The 19,519-nt window shown below is 36.4% G+C and overlaps 4 protein-coding genes across 9 annotated transcripts; all 4 read right to left on the reverse strand.

Annotated features, from left to right (window-relative positions):
* Window positions 1-6,032: 6,032 nt before the first annotated feature.
* LOC131015088 (peroxidase 18-like) lies at window positions 6,033-8,698 on the reverse strand. Its single transcript, XM_057943322.1, is given in 5 exon segments — window positions 6,033-6,259; window positions 6,261-6,577; window positions 7,551-7,716; window positions 7,798-7,977; window positions 8,044-8,698. Coding segments are annotated over 5 exon segments (981 nt in total). The 5' UTR covers window positions 8,260-8,698; the 3' UTR covers window positions 6,033-6,157.
* A 42-nt stretch (window positions 8,699-8,740) lies between these two features.
* Window positions 8,741-11,102, reverse strand: LOC131015087 (protein TIC 55, chloroplastic-like). The gene is made up of 3 exons (XM_057943321.1): window positions 10,477-11,102; window positions 10,131-10,233; window positions 8,741-10,030 (listed from the first exon to the last, which is right to left on the reverse strand). The coding sequence occupies exons 1-3, from the start codon at window positions 10,866-10,868 to the stop codon at window positions 8,897-8,899; spliced, it is 1,629 nt and encodes a 542-aa protein (XP_057799304.1). The 5' UTR covers window positions 10,869-11,102; the 3' UTR covers window positions 8,741-8,896.
* Window positions 11,103-12,870: 1,768 nt separating this feature from the next.
* Window positions 12,871-15,328, reverse strand: LOC131015089 (protein TIC 55, chloroplastic-like). Its single transcript, XM_057943323.1, has 3 exons — window positions 14,804-15,328; window positions 14,288-14,390; window positions 12,871-14,214 (listed from the first exon to the last, which is right to left on the reverse strand). The coding sequence occupies exons 1-3, from the start codon at window positions 15,184-15,186 to the stop codon at window positions 13,081-13,083; spliced, it is 1,620 nt and encodes a 539-aa protein (XP_057799306.1). The 5' UTR covers window positions 15,187-15,328; the 3' UTR covers window positions 12,871-13,080.
* Window positions 15,329-16,250: 922 nt separating this feature from the next.
* LOC131015094 (uncharacterized) lies at window positions 16,251-19,515 on the reverse strand. Of its 6 annotated transcripts, none has more exons than XM_057943343.1 (8): window positions 19,379-19,515; window positions 18,950-19,020; window positions 18,735-18,833; window positions 18,537-18,643; window positions 17,646-17,726; window positions 17,012-17,098; window positions 16,697-16,750; window positions 16,251-16,570 (listed from the first exon to the last, which is right to left on the reverse strand). In XM_057943343.1, exons 2-8 carry the CDS (start codon window positions 18,999-19,001, stop codon window positions 16,382-16,384), a joined length of 669 nt encoding a protein of 222 aa, XP_057799326.1. In that variant the 5' UTR covers window positions 19,002-19,020; window positions 19,379-19,515; the 3' UTR covers window positions 16,251-16,381. The 6 variants fall into 6 exon arrangements, with proteins under 6 accessions (XP_057799326.1, XP_057799324.1, XP_057799325.1 ...); XM_057943341.1 differs by having other exon boundaries at window positions 18,938-19,020; XM_057943342.1 differs by having other exon boundaries at window positions 16,251-16,567; window positions 18,735-18,816; window positions 18,918-19,020.
* Window positions 19,516-19,519: the final 4 nt, after the last annotated feature.

A 19,519-nucleotide genomic window follows, 5' to 3' on the forward strand; every position in this document is an offset into this window, starting at 1 on the left:
CGATAAAATTGAAAGCATTAAAAACTCTCTTATAAACATGGTTTATTTTGTAGTAGCATAATTGTTATTTGATTAATTTGTTTATATAATTATATAGTTTCAGGCTATATTTTATTTGAATATTTGATCTAATTTATAATAGAATGATTGTTATTTAATTAATTCATTAATGTAGTATATGATTTTATGACATAATATAAATTCTCTTCGTCCACAAAAAAATTGCCATAATTTTCTTCTTGATTCGTCTATAAAAAATTTGTCAATTCTATTCAACACTATCATAAAAATAAACTTTATTGTAATACTTTAAAATATTATCACTAACTATTGTCGTATATATAAAATGATCTGTTTTCAACATGAAATGATAAATAAATAAATACAGTGGTATCTATACTATATTAAAAATGGAGTTTTCAATTTGAAATCAATTTTAAATTAATTTCAAAATTGAGTAACAATTTTATAGTTATAATAAAATTGAAGGTTTATGTTAAACTATATATTTTTCTTTTTATTTTCATTTTCTTTAACTTCTTATTTGCTATTACATTTCTTTCCAAAATTGTGAAATTCGATTAATTATAAAGTATTTAATATGCATATCAAATTAAAGATCACGATAAGAGCTTTAATATGATATATTTTATGAAAATATTTGATTTAAAATGTAAAAATTAAATTTGTTTAAATATTAAAGTTTTATAAATTTCTCTCTCCTCTCTCATCTTTTTTGAATAAATATATTTTAAATTATTTTTAATTAGTATTTTATTTTAAATTTTTTTAACTTATTTTTTTTGTTTTTCATTATATCAAAGTTTATAATTGTGAATTCTTTTTAATTTTTTCAATATTCAATTCAAATAGATTCAATTAAAATTATTTTTTTATTATATTTATAAGTATAATAATTGAATTAGTATTAATTTTATATAAATATAAAAATTAAAAATATTTTTCCGTGCATTGCACGGGATGCAAATGCTAGTTTTTAATGAAACATTAAGTGCAAACCTAAATCAATTTCAAAATTCAACTCAATCTCACAGCAGTTTCTATCGGAACTCAAATTGACTAGTACTATATCCACACATTCTGTCAATATTCATTGCATTGTTGTCACATTTATCATAATACTTCATCCGTTTTAATTCAATAGACCATATTTTTTTATTTGAACGTTTTATTTCAATAGATCACTTCCTAAAGAAAATTAATACATAATAAATATTCCATATAACTCATTATTTACATTAAATATCATTGTACTAGACACATAATTATCTCTTCTTTATTTCTCTCTTGCTTTTTGGAGAAATATATCTTCATAAAAAATTACATCTCTTCTATTTTATACTCCATCCGTCTCATTAGGCTTGTCTCATTTCTTTTGGTCACGATTATTAAGGAGAATATAATTAGTATATATAGTAAAAGTGTGTAAATGTGTGAGGCCATATTATTTGTAGTGTAAAATCATTACCAACAATAGAAACGGGGGGAGTAATAAATTATTCGTTTCTTAACATCTCTGTGTTCAGACCATGTGGCCTATTGAATTGAGACGAAAGAAAATACTAATTTTTTTTTGTATAAACTATACATATTACATAACAACAATTCATCGATTATACATAAGATGGAACACCAATTTGGGATAGAGATCATCTATTAGGCATGGAACAAGATTGTCGAATTTCGCCTTCATCACCCGTCTTAACGTGGAAAGTTTCAAGAAAGAAACAGCCCAGCTCTCAAAGAAGCTATCTTGACTCTCTGCAAATTCCACCACTTTGTTCCTCGTTTTGTTATCATTTACCAGTGCAGAATCAGACTGGAAAAGCCCCTTGTGCTCTAACACTATCTTGTAGTACTCGTTGTCGAACTGAAAGGGAGTGCCGGGGTCGTTATTAACGGTGATCGAATTATTCCAAGCACCGGCACGACACATTTTTGTTAGCTGGATCGCGTACTCCCGGTCTAGGGATGAGTCGATCACCGTAGCATTTCCACTCGGGTCGAGCCTGAACCGGTCGTTGAATGAGCCGCAATGTGATTTCCCGATCGTGTGACCCCCTGCAAGGCAAAGACTATTTATTACTACAGAAGGGGCGTTTACATTGCATGATTGAGTATTTTTATCATCTTGAGTAGGATTTCTCCAATTTCACATTTTTCATGAGATATGAATCAAGTAAAATCAATTTAAATGATAAAAAATAATCAGGAGCTTTAAAATATCTCAAAGTTTCAATCCATCTAAATAAACAAGGGATTAGTCTTCTTATTTTTATCTAGCAAAAAATGTTGCTATGTAGAGGTGTCAAAACATGCTCAGCCTCGGGCCGGGATGGGTCGTAGGAGTATTATTTTTTACCCAACAGGATTTCGGGGCGGCCCGGCCCAATGCTTTGACATCCGTGCTGCTATCTAATGAACAATGAATATAATACTCCATCCGTCTTAGTTTTCAGTAATATTCGTTTTGAGTGGAATAAAAGTCTCATATTCCATTCGCTCGGCCGTGTCGCACACTAAGTCTCTGCTGTCTTGTAGCTAAGTACATTTGATCATGTTTTCATTAGAATTTAGGACAAAAATAGTACATTTATACGTATAGTATAATCATATTCGTATACCTGAGAGAGTTACAAGGTCATCCATAGATAATCCCTTTGCAGTGAAGATCTTAGCCATCTCATCTAATGTGAAGTTTGCTTCTATGATGTTTGGTCTCACATTTGCAGCTGCTGAAATCCTACCGTCTCTCCTCCCTGTCGGAATCTGCACGCTTGGCCCTCCTGTCTGCAAAGGAAAATCTCATTCGAATCGAACCTCAAACAAAATAAATCAAATTTTGCTGATAGAAAAGATATATATACATACATATTCAACTGCATCTCTAGCAGCCATTGCAATAATATCAGCACAAGAAACTGTTTCTGGGCAGAAGATTTCGAGCAATCTCTTTGCTGTGTCTATGACTGCAAATCCATCGACGGACCTGTTTTGAGGATCGCTTCTTTCCGTCGCGTTTCCTTGTAATAGAATGGAAGCATCACATCCCTGTAATAGTATTGAATTACAATTTCAATCTTGCAAATATCTAAGTATATATTTCATGTGTCCCGTTAAAAGTGACTGGTTGTTTTATTACACGTAAAATAAGGAGAATGTGAAGTGGTTAAAAGCTTTGGTAGAGCATATGCTCTTTTATGTGTTAAATTTTGTTGTTTATGGAACATGTCACTTATTGTGTGATAGCTCAGAATGAAATATAAGCCACTTTTAATGGGACGGGGAGTATAAGTAGAGGAGAGTGAAAGGTGGGTGTAACCTCGATGAAGCAATCGTGGAAGAGCAAGCGAAGGAGCTTCCCGGGGATTGTGGGGTCCAAATCAGAAGCTGATCTCACGGTGTTCTTCACCGTGAGCTCAGCTGCGGGACAGGAATCTGCGTAGAAACCGACGGAGGGAGGCGAGCAAGAAGAAAATGGAAGGAGGCATAGAGTGAGAGAAGGAAGAAGCATCAACAATTTGTATGAATAATGCATTTCTTGATTTGGCAAGAATGGATATATTCTGAACTGAGCTTTTTCTGCAACCAGCCTTTGGGTGTATTCCCTTAATACATAAAGAAGTCATGTGCATTGAAAGGAGGCAACTTTGTCTATTTATTATACCTCTGCATTTATTTGGGAGATTTGTGAAGCAGGTTTGGCAAAGTGGGAAAATTGTATGCTAGGTCGAAGGCTCAACGCACCCAAATGGGATCCTCTGTCCCAAAATATAGTGTGTACCACGTGTATCACTCTTCATTTCTTTATATTTATAAATTATTTTTTATTTTATTTTAATTTATTATGCTTTTATATATTATAAAGATAATTAACAAGGGTTCACTCATCCATTTAGGGTTTATAATTATTTTTTTATATTTATTTGAATTAATAATAGATTATTTGGGTTCATTAATTCAAAGTTAGGGTATATAATTTTTAAAATTTTAATTTTTCAATGATAAATACTAATTAGAGTTTATAATAATATAATAATTTTTATTTTTATAAAAAACAATTTATAAAATAAAGAAATGAAGAGTGGTACACGTGGTACACACAATATTGTGTGACAGAGGATCCCATTTGCAACGCACCGACCTTGTTATTTTTACACGTGTTTACCTTAAATTTATACTCCTATATTGGTTGAATTTGGTATTGGTTTTATTCCTAATTCTGAGTGACTTACACGTGATTAAAAAAAGAGTTGACATTTATTTTCTTTAGACTGCGTTTATTTTGATGAATAAATTTATCCATAGAAAATAATAGATAACAAAATTTTATGCCTTAAAGTTGATAATATTATCTATTCTTGAAGTGAAAAAAAAAAAGGAAGGAAAAATGGTGAACATCTATTTTGTGTGTCAAATGTTAGAAAAGAAAAAAGACATTTCAAGACATAAATTTTTGTTATCCTTCATTTTCCATAGATAAATTTTTCATCAAAGTAAACATAACTAAATTTTGAGTGCCTCTATTTTTAATTAGGGATGCAAAACTGAATATAAAATAATTTACATATAAATATTAATAATACTAAAAAAAAAAAAAATTGGGGATGCAGCTGCAGTGCTGCACCCCCATGTTCCATGCTAGATCTGCTACTGCCTCTTAGTTATAGTTGCTGATTGTTGTCGTCGCTGACTTGCTACCATCACCGGAGGAATACAACAATCAACAGCCATATGCCGATTTTTTATTTGTTACTTTTGCTTTTTTTATTTTTCTTCTTTTTTCCCTTCAATTTAAACGACATTTTCCACGCACTTTTTTAATATCAATCTTCTTCATATCTCAACAATTTTCTCTTTAATTTTCATTTTCTCTCTCAAAATGGCTTCACTTTACTTTTCTTCTTCATCCGATAGGGGATCAGAGAGTAATAGAAATGGTTGTGAAAGCGCAAAAGATTGTCCAAGAAGTTTTCAAGAACCAAACATTCCAAAGAGCTATCTCTAACAGAGGCTTTGTGTACCGTGATCGTGAGTTCGCCTATCACTAACTTCTTCAAGATTATTTCAATGACCCGATGTACAACACATCCTTTTTTAGACGTTGTTTTAGGATTAAGTTTTTGCGCATTGTTGATAATGTTCAAGGGATGGATTCTTACCTCCGAATGGGGCGAGATGCTACAGGCCAGGACTCGCTCATGCCGTCGTAAAAATGTACGGTGGCAATCTGGAAACTAACCACCGGTGTTTCTGTGAGTACTTTTGACAAGTATTTAAACCTTGCGGACAATATGACCCGGCTTTGCCTCAAGAAGTTTTGCAAAGCAATTATCAAGGCGTACATCATCGACCCAATGCAGAACTTAACTCATAAATGGGCCAGGAGTATGGATGAGTCAAGTATTGACTCAACCAATGTGGATGCTTTAAGCTCCACCAAAAGGAACCCACCTTACCATTAAATTTCGAAAAAGTGATTTGATTATGATATCCTTTTTACATATTTAATTTTAAGGATAATTTTGTAAATTATATATAATCAAATCATCAACTTGCACGCAGGCGGAACCTCTACACCACACAAATGTGAGAAAACAATCGCACACAGGCGAAACACTACCCACACAAAGGTGAAAAAACCACGCGCACGCAGGCGAGATTAAACCCAAGACCTCTCACAAAGTAGAGTCTTTGAGTGCCTCTGCTTTATCACTTGAGCTAGGCCTCATCGACAAATAGAAATATTTTTCACTATAGTGAGTTGAAAGTATTAATCTTTTTATGATTTAACACTATCACAAAATAGACTTTATTGTAATACTAAAAAATATTGTCACTAACAGTATTATTGTATATACAAAATGACCTGTTTTCAACATGAAATGATAAATAAATAAAAAATTACAGTGGTTTTTTAACTGAAACATTAAGTGCACACCTAAATCAAGTTCAAAATTCAACTCACCCTCACAGCTATTTCTAACGGAACTCAAGTTGACTAGGAGTAGTATATCCAGACATTCTGTCAATATTCATTAGATTGTTGTCACATATATTTTTTTATATATATAAACTATACGTAGCAACAATTCATCGATTATACATAAGATGAAACACCAATTTGGGATAGAGATCATCTATTAGGCATGGAGCAAGATTGTCGAATTTCACCTTCATCACCTGTCTTAACCCCAATGGTGGAAAGTTTCAAGAAAGAAACAGCCCAGCTCTCAAAAGAAACTATCTTGACTCTGTGCAAATTCCACCACTTTGTTCCTCGTTCTATTATCATTTACCAGTGCAGAATCAGACTGGAAAAGCCCCTTGTGCTCTAACACTATCTTGTAATACTCGTTGTCGAACTGAAAGGGAGTGCCCGGGTCGTTATTAACGGTGATCGAATCATCCCTAGCACCGGCAGGACACATTTTTGTTAGCTGGATCGCATACTCCCGGTCTAGGGATGAGTCGATCACCGTAACATTTCCACTCGGGTCGAGCTTGAACCGGTCGTTGAATGAGCTGCAATGTGATTTCCCGATGGTGTGACCCCCTGCAAAGCAAAGACTATTTATTACTATAAAGGGGCATTTACTTTGCATGATTGATTATATGCATGATTAAGTATATAAGTATAGTTATCCTAATGCGTATGATTTCTCCAATCTCACTCTTTCCGTGAGATATGAATCAAGCAAAACTAGCTCAAATGATACTTCCTCCGTCCCAACGAAGATGCTACATATTCATTTTTGAGCGTCCCAACGAAGATGCTATATTTCTAAATATGAAAAAAAAAAGAGATTTTAATTACAAAATTACAACTAATTAATCACTCTCTTATTACCGACTCTCTCATATTTTATCACTTTATTAACTTCTCTCTCATACTTTATCACTTTTATACTACACACTTAAAACACTAATCTACAACTCCTTAAATCCCGTGCTGAAAATAAATGTATCATCTTGGCTGGAACGGAGGGAGTATAAATAATCAAAAGCCTTAGAATATCCCAAAGTTTAATCCATCTAAGTAAACAAGGGATTTTATCTATCAAAGACTAATCCTTCAAAATAAACGCCCCCAAAATATCTATGCAATTCGAGGAGGAACGAAAGAGCCTTAAATGCTGCTATGTAGAAGTGTCAAAACAGGCTCAGCCTTGGGCTGGGATGGGTTGAAATATTTTTGTACCCAAAAGGATCTCGGGGCGGCCCAAATTGTTAATGTGGCCTGGCCCAGTCCGGCCCAAAGACAACTATGCTGCTATCTAACGAACAATGAATGTAATAAATCTTAAGCTAACTAATAATGTGTGCGAATATGCACTTTACTACCTAAAGTTAGTTAACATAATAGCTCAATTATCAAACTATAATTTAACCGTTTTCTCTTTGAAAAAACAAGATATTATCTGAAACAGCAATATGAAGTCTATGCTGTCTTATAGCTAAGTAAATTTGATCATGTTTTCATTAGAATTTAGGACAGAAATAGTACATTTATACGTATATTCCTATACCTGAGAGGGTAACAAGGTCATCCATAGATAATCCCTTTGCAATGAAGAGCTTAGCCATCTCATCTAATGTGAAGCTTGTGTCTATGATGTTTGGTCTCACATTTGCAGCTGCTGAAATCCTACCGTCTCTCCTCCCTGTCGGAATCTGCACGCTTGGTCCTCCTGTCTGCAAAGGAAAATCTCATTCGAATCGAACCTCAAACAAAATAAATCAAATTTTGCTGATAGAACATAGATATATACATACATATTCAACTGCATCTCTAGCAGCCATTGCAAGAATGTCAGCACAAGAAACTGTTTCTGGGCAGAAGATTTCGAGCAATCTCTTTGCTGAGTCTATGACTGCAAATCCATCAACGGACCTGTTTGCAGGATCGCTTCTTTCCGTCCCGTTTCCTTGTAATAGTATGGAAGCATCACATCCCTGTAATAGTATCGAATTACCATTTGAATCTTGCAATCTCATGTATATATAAGTAGAAGGTGTAACCTCGATGAAGCAGTCGTGGAAGAGCAAGCGAAGGAGCTTCCCGGGGATTGTGGGGTCCAAATCAGAAGCTGATCTCACGGTGTTCTTCACCATGAGTTCAGCTGCGGGACAGGAACCTGCGTAGAAACCGACAGAGGGAGCCAAGCAAGAAGAAAATGGAAGGAGGCATAGAGTGAGAGAAGAAAGAAGCATCAACAATTTGTATGAATAATCCATTTCTTAGTTTGGCAAGAATGGATATATTCCGAGCTGAGCTTTTCTGCAACCTGCTTTTGGCTGTATTCCCTTAATACAGTAACAGTAAGAAGTCATGCGCATTGAGGGGAGGCAACTTTGTCTATTTATTATACCTCTGCATTTATTTGGGAGATGGTTGAGGCAGGTTTGGCAAAGTGGGACAGTGACAAACACTCAGTAAATGCTTTTCCTTCCTGCATCTGTTCATTTATTTGTAAATCTCTCTCTCTCTCTCTCTCTTGGGAAATTGAAATAGTTCAAGTAGGTGGGAGTTGGAAGGATACTGTACATATATTTAGTACAATGTCAGAAAATACATAAATACACCAGGATCATCATGCATATTGCAAATTCAGACCCCAGATCATTGAATTTGAAGGATTCAATTTCAGCTTCCAATTAACTGCTCTTGGTTCAAAATTACTTTTTTCTATTTTCATGTCTGGTCAACAAAAATGACTTTGAAATAGTAACCTTCAAATATATTTCCATGAACAATATGTAACAGAAACTTCAACCTTAAAAGCACTACATGCTTACTCAGGAATGAGCAAATCAGTACAACATACTTAAAAAGTTTCGTAAGGAATGAAACCTTATAATTTACTCTCCTGGATCACATCCTTCTGTGCGTTCTGATGAAGTTGGTCGTGTTCATCGCAACAATAGTCGAGCAGATTTGTACCCCGGCCAACAGAACTGCAGTCGAGAGCAAGAACAGCGCCTTCCACTGCCTCCCAGATACAAGGATCGCCAAGGCCGTGGATACAGCAGCAGCAATGGAGAGAGCTCTCTTCCACGCATGACAAGATTTCACGACGCTCATGCATCCCTTGCAATGGACCACGTGCCGGAAGTATCTGTTGGCAGGGTTTGGCGCCTCCATTGTCCCAACGCCGCCCTTAGCCGGCTGAGAGGCTGAAAAACTGGCAACAAATCCGGCCGGAGCATGCTCAACTACTGCTGGATTCTCTGGTAGAGAAATCGAGCTATGCCCGAAGTAGTAAGGCATTCCATGCCCCACTTTGTCCATCCATTTCCTGTACTCGGACACCCAAACATCAGAGGACCTCAAATTGATGTAAAGCTTCCTCGTTGGAACTTTCTCCTTCATAAGGATTTCGTTCTGAGACGAAAGGAACCCCATGTCTTGCTCGAATACCTTGCAAGCATTCTGATGCATGTACCACTGAGGAAGCACTTTCACAAGTAGTGGTGGCTTTCTCGAATTCCCAAACCTAACTATAAGCATCGACTTCCCCTGTCCAGACGGCCTGCAGAGGAACAGCCCCGAGAAGTAGTGCCTCTCGCCATTCTTGTCAACGATTTCTCGGTTGTTCTGAAGCACACAAGGCGCCTCAAACCTCAGAGAGTTGGGTGAGTAGTCTGGCATTGACCGATCTTTCTCTCTACCCCAATGGCCTGCAAAGCCTCGATCAGTTCTTTCCAACACCTCAAAAAACAGCGCAGCGGCATCCTCCCTTTTAGCAGTAAAATCCGTTCTGTCGTGTGAGATAGGAACATGAGCAGGATCCATGAGGTTCTCTAGAAGAATGGAATGATCATAGGGGAGCTCGTGGATGGTTGAGATATCTCGAAAACCTGGTCTATCGAAATTCTCAAACCAAGGGATTTTTTCGAGAATCGGAGGCGTCTTATGCGACATCCAAATCCATATCACGCCTTGTGAATCCTTGACCTCGTAGGTTCTCACACAAGCCGATGCTGGGATTTTTGCACCTTCTGAGAGCTGTTGAGAAAACCATATTTAGTCAAGATTGATAAAATCATCTGCCTTAAAACTTGTTGAACATCTTCAACTTTAAGATTTGTTATAGATGACAGTAAACCTGAGGTATCTTCACACATTTACCATTTCCTTCAAATTGCCAGCCATGGTACAAACACTCCAATCTCCCATCATAGAGTTGGCCCTCAGACAACTTTGCTAGCCTTCAAAAATTGCATAGAATTATAGCTAAATTATGCTGAACATTACACAATTAAGCAATGAAATTCAGAAGCATTATTTAGCTATTTCTCACAACACATCTAAAACTATAATTCTAACTACATCCAGCATTAATTAACCTCAATAATCTGCAGATTAACTAATTACTTCGAAAGTAGAAATCATTTCAGAGATTCAACTCAAATTCTAGATCCACCTCAATTCACTCAAAATCAAACCACTACCTGTGGGGGCAACGATCTTCGTAACACCTAATTACTCCATCGCCGTCTTTGAACAACACGACCTGCTTGTCGAAGACCGTGAGCCCTAGCGGCGCGTCGTCGGGCACTTGCTTGGTGAGGTAGAGCGGATACCATTCCTCGGTCCAATCGTATCTCGCCGATGATTCCTTGTGCTCCACAGCTTCATCCTCCCGAATCACGCTCTCATCGCCCGCCGCAGCCGAGATTTCCTCGGCGACCGCGCTCAGTTTCTGGAGATTCCTCTTCAGTTGATGGTGACGGGGATTGGAGTGTCTTTGGGTAGACAATGCTAGCCTTGTTTTCCTGGGGAGCTTCTCGAGCTGAGACGGAAGAGTAGCAGCGAATATAGGCTGCAACTGTAGAAGAGCCATTCGCGGAAATGGACGAAGTTGTTTGAGGTTGGAAGAGAAGAGAGCATTGTAGAAGTTAGAAAGAGGTGATTAACTTGTTGAGTTGGTGCAGTGTTTGTGGCCACACAACAATGGACACCATAGTCTTCAACGTAACACCAACTTTCTTTCTTTGGAAAATTACGAGAGGCTCGTTGAGTTTAGACCGGTTGTTTTCATGCTTACGTGTTCCTGGACTTTACCGCGATCGGATCTTCCCCACTTCACTTAGCTAATTTCTTAACTGCCGACGCAATTATTTAAGATGGTAAAATTACTCTATTATTGTCCACGAAATAAAGTCTCCTTTGAAGATAACAACGAGTTTTAATAAAATTATTAAAATTGTTGTAAATAAAATAAAGGTACAATTCATATGAATAATGTTAGTACAAAAAAATAGAGTAGTATAAAGGTATACAATACGATAATGCTATTTGGATAAAGTATATTCGAACAAAATACTTTAAAAATTGAATTTATTTAAAATTTGTTTAAAATAAAAAAAGAATATAGTTAATTTTATTATTTTCTTTACACTATATTTAAAAAAATATTAATAGCCTTTCTAATTTTTATTATTTTTAAAGTACAAAATATACAAAAAAAAATTAAAAAAAAATTGAGTACAATGTGAAGAAAATAATAAAACTAAGCTAAATCATTTTTAAATTTGAACCAAAACTTTTAAATAAATCATTTTTTAAAGTATTTAACCTTCTCTTGTCCTGACAGATTTTGTCCAAATAACACTACTCAAAAGTATATTACCTATATACTTTATTCGTTAAAAGTGATTCATTTCGTTTCAAATCGAAGATTGAGAAAAAAAATGTAAATTGAATAAAAATGATTTGACCCACATCTTTCTAAGACCATGAATAACGGCGCCCACAACTCCAAGAGGTCGACCGCCACATAGACATTAGCAATTAAAAAAAAAGGAAAAAAATTTGCTTCAGTTTTGGAAGAGACCGACCTCGGTCTGCAGCCGATGGAGATGAGACCACCTGGTCTCTCTACTTTTTTGTCCACATGTCACCATTTTATTGGTGATAAATTTAATTTAAATAGTAGTATGATATTTAAATATAGTTATTTATATATTTTTAATTTAGTTTGTGTAATTTTTGTATTGTCTTTTAATTTCATAGTTATTGCTCGAATTTTAGTTTTAAAATTTTTATGATTTCTTGTTTTAATCATAATTTTATATATTATTTTTAACAAAAATAATTATTAATGATTAAAAATTATAATAAAAATAATTATAGATAACATTGTGGTTGGGTGGTTGGATGGTCATGGATAAATCATTCAAAATAGATGTGGTTGGGTTGGATGAAAATTGATGATGTGGAAGAGAGAGAAATTAATTAAATATTAAAGAGGTTGGATGGTTGGAATGGTTGCTGTTATTCATGGTCTAAGAGTTACTTATTACTCCATCCTCCAGCTAAAGTGGTTTCATTTCTTTCGATATCAAAATTAAGAAAAATGTGTATGTTGAATAAAATTGTGTAAAAACAAGAATTTACACATTTTTAAGAGTTAATTATTATTTTTTTATAGACTGGATCATTTTTGATGGGTCAAACTAAAATGAAAAACAAACTATTTTTAATGGGACATATGGACATCTTTTATAGACTTGACCACTTAACAAATCAAAATGGAAAGGGGGTCACTTTGAAGAGGATGAAGGAAGTACAAGATAATTGTTTCAATAATTGTAGTATCCACACTAATTGTTTAATGGAGTACTACTTATTTTGCAATGATTTGTTATATTAGTTTATTAATTTATAGTAATTTTTATCTATTCAATTATGAGTTCGAGTCAATTTTTTAATTCAAATAAGATTGTAAATTATTAATAATGAAAATTAGTTTATTTTTGAAGAAGATAACACGTTTTTTTTAAAAAAATATACGTAAAGGTGACTATTTTTGTGCTTTCAATTTACTTGCTAACGAATCAATGGAAAGAGAACAATCATTTACTATAACAAGTAACTAAGTCTTAATTCTAGTTCTAAGTCCATTGAGATTTCACTTGGACACAAAATGAATTGTTCAAATTATTGTGGCTCGGGGGCTACCGTCCCAAATTCCGGCGCAAGTACCTTCAGGCTCCATATTACAACAAGTTGAGCCCCTATCGACAATTCTTGGATTCGCCTCGCTTCACATCTCACAACCTTCTATGCCTTCTTATGAAGTTGGTTGTGTTCATCGCAATCATAGTCGAGCACATTTGAATCCCAGCCAAGAAAACTGCAGTCGAGAGCAAGAACAGCACCTTCCACAGCCTCCCAGATGCGAGAATCGCCAAGGCCGTAGAAACAGCAGCAGCAACGGAGAGAGCTTTCTTCCACGCACGAGAAGACCTCACGACGCCCCTGCACCCCTTGCAGTGGACCACATGCCGGAAGTATCTGTTGGCGGGGTTCGGGGCGTGCATTGTTCCAACGCCGCCCTTAGCCGGCTGAGAAGCCGAGAGACTGGCAGCAAATCCGGCCGGAGCCTGCTCGACCAGTGCAGGGTTCTCCGGTAGAGAAACTGTGCTGTGGCCAAAATGGTAAGGCATCCCATGCCCCACTTTGTCCATCCACCTACGATACTCTGCAACCCACGTGTCCGACGTCTTCAGATTGATGTATAGCTCTCTCGTCGGAGCTTTCCCTCTCACGAGGATCTCATTCTGAGAGGAGAGGAACCCCATGTCTTCCTCAAGAATCTTGCTTGCCGTCTGATGCAAGTACCATTGTGGCAACAGTTTGAACAGAAATGATGGCTTCCTCGTGTTCCCAAATCGAACTATGAGCATAGACTTCCCTTGCCCGGACGGCCTGCAGAGGAACAGCCCCGAGAAGTAGAGCTTCTGGCCGTCCTCGTCTATGATCTCCCGGTTGCTCTGAAGAACACAAGGCGCCTCAAATCTCAGAAAGTTCGGTATGTGGTTTGGCAGTGATACGTCTCTTTCTCTGCCCCACCGGCCTGCAAAGCCTCGGCCCGTTCTCTCTGTCACCTCAAAATACAACGGCCCTGCTTCCTCCCTCTTTGAAGTAGAATCTGATCTGTTGTGTGAGATGGGAACATGTGCAGGATCCATGAGGTTCTCTAAGAGGATGGAGTGATCGTAGGGGAGCTCGTGGATGGTTGATAAATCGCGAAACCCTGGCCTCTCGAAATTCTCAAACCAAGGGATTTTGGCAAGATTAGGAGGCGTCTTACGCGACATCCAAATCCATATCACGCCTTGTGAATCCTTGATCTCGTATGTCCTCACACAGGCCGATGCTGGGATCTTTGCGCCTTCTGAGAGCTGTCGAAGAAGGCAGCCATTTTTTAGGAGCATATGTATAATCTGTGGAAAACTGTTTTGGATCAACACCAACCTGGGGTACTTTCACACATTTACCATTGCCTTCGAATTGCCAACCATGGTACAAACACTCCAATCTACCATCAATTAGCTGACCTTCGGAGAGTTTTGCCAGTCTACACGAACACGAACACGAACATGAACACGAACAAGAACACGAACAAGAACACGAAACATAACAAGTTAGGTATTTATAGGCCAGCACAAGACAGTTGTTTGCAACTTGCAGATAGCATACAGCAAACCATGTAATCTACATTTTGATCACAACAATAACTTGAAGAATGCAATTGAATAATCTGAAACTTGGAGAATAAACCTGCAGCAACTAATTTAAAATGTGGATATGAACTAAATTATTGGGAAATACTGTAATTCCTAAATTCTCCTCTGTTGATTTCAAATTGCCCTAATTTTCTAGTGCGGCAGAAGCTCAAGCTGACCTCAATTATCTATCTTGCAAATTAAGAACACGAATCTATATCAACATAGATTCAGCATCTCAACACAAAAGGTGTGGCAAAATTACCGGTGGGGGCAGCGGTCTTCGTAGCACCTGATCTCGCCGCCGCCGTCTCTAAACAGGACAACCTGCTTGTCGAACACCGTGAGCCCAAGCGGCGCGTCGTCGGGGACGTTATTGGTCAGGTACAGCGGGTACCATTCTTCACTCCACTCATACCTCACTACTTCGTTCTGCCTCAGAGAGTCTTCAATCACGCTCTGATCGCCCTCCGCCGCTGAGATTTCTCCGGCAACTGCACTCAATTTCTGCTGGTGTTTCTGCAGTTGATGATGCTGGCAGGGGTTTAAGGGTCGTCGGCTACAGAATGCGATTCTTGATTTTGAGGGTTTTAGTGGTAGTGATGGAAATGTGAGGGTGGAAATTGATTGTAATCGTAAGAGAGCCATTGTTTTCAGCTTCCAAAATTGGAGGTTTTGGTTTGGTTGGTTGAAAACGGAAATAAGCTTTGAAGAAAATGAGTTCTGGCCGCACAATAACTAACTCTATTCGGACATTTTCCAATTATGCTCAGTTCTAAAAGTTTTGTATGTATAGAAAAAAAGAAACACTATCTTGTTCTTTATTATATGTACATCATGACTTGATCTATTCTCAAATTCTCTTTTACATTCTGAAAATATGAGTGGGATAATGAAATAACTAGCTAGTCAAAATATATATGACATCAGTAAAACATTTGTAATAAAAAATACTCTCTGCGTCCATGAAAGAACTTCCTAGAAGGGAGTGACACGGGTTTTAAGAAAAATATTATTGAGTGTATTGAAAATGAATAAAAGATAGTTGAGTGTATTGAGAGTGGTGAAAATGTATTATAATTAATATTGAGAGTTGTGAAAAGTGAAAAGTAAAATGATTATAAGTGGTGTGGTATAGTCCAAAAATAGGTAGGAAGTTTTTTTGTGGACGTCCCAAAAAGGAAAGATATGAAATTCTTTCGTAGACGGAGGGAGTATAATAAATCACGTTATATATCCTCAATCTTTCAACGTTTCTCAAAAAATATTCTATCATACAAAAACCGACGACAAAATGATGAGTGACTTCGTCGTACTCTTAATCTAATTTTAGGCAACATTTTTCCACCTAAGAATTCGACAAGGATACTCATCATTCTATCGCCCTCTTAATCTAATTTTAGGCAACATTTTTCCACCTAAGAATTCGACAAGGATACTCATCATTCTATCGCCCGAAGTTCATATAATGGACATTTTTTGAAAAAGGGTACAAGTTAAGAGCATTTTTTCGAAAATGCTAAAAGGTGGAGGCACAATATATGATTAATACTGCAAAACATATAATAAGATAAACCAAAGTTGCAACCTGAAGCGACATAGCTTAATTAATCCGTTCCACGCCATAAAGTAAATTTAAATATGTAGTTAGTACAAGTATGGGATAATTACTTGCATAATTATGCGACAAATGTATATTTAACTTTACATACTTGCTAGTAGTATTATTTTTTATTTAATAATTTGTAAAAAAATAAAGCGCAATGTTGGAATGTCTCAAACATATCTCCTTTCTAATATATTCAGATAACAAAATTTAAAGATGCTCATGATCATCTGATTTTCAAGAATCAAAATCATCGTAGAAATGATCATCTCGGTATTGGTAATGCATCTCATCTTCTTCATCACCTCCAAAAGTGTCATTGTCGCTCTGATCCTCCTCGTACCAACTCTCCTTAGATCCACGCTTTGGTGAATTCTGAGCACAAGAATCTGCCATGGTCGCCTCGCCTGATTCACAACTTTCCTGCTGTAAAAATGATGCATACCAAATGTGATATATTGTTGCAATTGCAACATGAGAAACCCAGGTTGCCGACCTCCAAGCGTAACTATGAAGATATTGAAGAGCAAAACAATGTCAACAAATACTTACTAAATCACCACGTAGAAATTTTAAAGCATCGTCGTTGATCCTCGAGCCATGGCTCTGCAGATATAGAATCAAGTCATGAAATCAATCGATAGCTAAATAAGCAATATGTATTTGCAGAAAAAGGCATCAGCATCAAAACTAGAATTCTAATAACTCCACTAGGACTAGTCATAGTAGGTTTAAAGTAGATGCTGATGTTTACATAATGCAACTTTCAAATACTTCCTCGAGACCCTGTCGGCTGTTACTATAAATTGAGCAGATTTGATCTCAACAGAAAACTCTCGCTAAGAAATTTTTGTTTTTCTGTCAAACCTTAGGCTCCACTTTCTCAGTGGTTTTAGTAACTTTCTTGACAGCGACACCTTTCTTTGTTTCTGCGGCTCGTTTCTGTTTCTTGGCCTGAAAGTTATCAACCATCACAAGTAATCAGAAAGAACTGATAAACTAAATCTAGTAGTATGAAATAAGATAGATATGATAACTAGAACCATCCAAGGACTATTTGAGAATGTTCGGGAACATGTGGCATTTTTACATAACCAAAAAAAATACAACTCCTATATCAGTAGATAATAATGAATGTGAGTAAAAAGGGATCTGTTACTTTCCCTAGGCTAAGTGCCATCATAAAAATGAAAACTACAGTTCAAAGGCAGGAACCTACATCTTACAAATGATTCAACAGATACTCTTCAATGGAGAAAGTAATCTGCACCACCCTACAAACAAGAGCATTTTTCATGCTGTAAGACAGAACGGATGAAACGACCCAGAAGAAAATTACTTCAGGAAGAAACAGAGATCTAGAAGGACATTCAGCTTAGAAAAGCAGAAGAGTCTTGTAATAGAAACGCGCACACACACACACACACAAAGCTACAGCAGCATAAAGAAAAACATCAAATCAACAAAACACCAAGAAAGGTACAACTTAACAAGCTAACACCTTTGTATGATTTTCATTCATTGCTTCCCATAAAATCCTTTTGCGATGGATCTCCTCTTTGGTATTAAGGTATCCAACAACCTGGAAAATATAAAAATGATATTAAATACTGGAACCAATTAGAAATTTTGAGTAGCATACCAAAACTTAGTACAGTGATCACAAGCTTACAAGCACAAGTTTAGACATATAGGAAAGAAAATAGGGAAAGATGGGATTCTCTTGTCACTACAACAGTATACAAGCTAATTATTTTACTATGGGAAATCACTGTGAATTTGAAATACTGGTTTGTTCCGTGTCAAGAGAAAACTAGAGTATTTCTAAGATGATTGTAAGAAGTGCTGGTAGCCTTTAAAAGCACATTGGGCTGAGACTAATGTTGTCTGCTTAGTGCTTACTGAAAGAATCGGGCTGATTAATGATGGAGAACAGAGGAACACTTCTCCAAACAGAAATTGCACCGAGACATAGATTCTCCACCACTAAATCTCTTCAAAATTTCATTCTAAGAAGCATAACTTTGCTATTAGCTTGTAGATAATGTCCATTTCAAGTAGAAGGTCCTGCAGATATCAGATCAGATCTTATCCTTTTCTACAAATCTTCAAAGCTACTTAGGCATTACCCTTTTCCAAAGCTCCTAAAAGCTCCTAATCTTCTGTTCTGTCTGGATATATATATCATACTACTTCAGAAAGTATTATGCTGCTGAAGAAAATAGTAATAACGACTATAAATCACAATCTTTCACAAACAATATGCAATACAAGAATAAAAATCTAAGCACTAGGTGAATGCTTCATCATACAAAATATAGATGAAAAAAAATGTTTTGTTAACAATTTCAAGATCAACTAAAAGCAATTCATGCATAATAATACTACACACCTCAATATCATCAACAACAGATAGTCTATTTGATTTTCTGCCTTGGTTGTGACTTCTTACAACTCCAGAAATATCCTTCCCTATACCCTTGTGTCTAGCTGAAGGACCTGAAAGTTCAATTTAACATTATGGAAAAATCAGGCAGCTGCACCTAAAAAAAAAAGAGAAGGCAACTTTTTTGAAAAGTTCTTGAACTACCATCATGTTTTCTACGTTGACTGAGTGGACATGAACCTGGATCTGCACCTTCTCCGCCACAATGTTGAATTGGTTCTTCCACCTGGAAAAAACTCCGACCTGTAAGATTCGCAAGATCGTGAAATCTTACATGGAACCATGATTTGTGTCTCATTTAGGCAATGTAAAATATAGAGAAACCACCAGTTTTAAGGAAAGATTACATGGCTTCTTACAGACTAATCCACCATAAAGGAAATCCACTACATGATCAAGACAACTAGCCATAGAGCATGGAGTTTCAACACTGCACAAGCAGCTTAGCAAAATCATATTCAATTTACAGTCAAATCTCAAATAGATGAAGTACAACAATAACATTACTCATAAGTCGCACCTTTTCAATCAAAGAAAAACAAGTCCTAATTAAGAGCAACTCATATGATTCAGCAAGCAGATCAAAGATTGAAACTCCAATTTTTTTGCAATGAGGTGGTGATTAAATCTTGTAACATGGTGCAAAATAATTTAAAAAATCCCTAGGAAAGCACAAACTGGAAGCGCACATAATTTGCAATGTGACGGCACATTCATATGCAATCCCTCGACAAACATTCGAGTTTGATCACCAAAAACCATGAGAAATATAAGGAAATCATGCACACCGTTTCTTTCGACTTGCCGTCGGACTCTTGCGTAACCGCCATTGCAGCTATCGCGGAAGCTTGAAGATGCGAACCCTTGAAGCTGCAGCTGGTTTATTTACTTCTGTGTTCTATGGTTTATTACAGAAATACCCTCCACGA

Source organism: Salvia miltiorrhiza, chromosome 3 (assembly GCF_028751815.1).
Source record: "Salvia miltiorrhiza cultivar Shanhuang (shh) chromosome 3, IMPLAD_Smil_shh, whole genome shotgun sequence".
Classification (NCBI taxonomy): Eukaryota; Viridiplantae; Streptophyta; class Magnoliopsida; order Lamiales; family Lamiaceae; genus Salvia; species Salvia miltiorrhiza.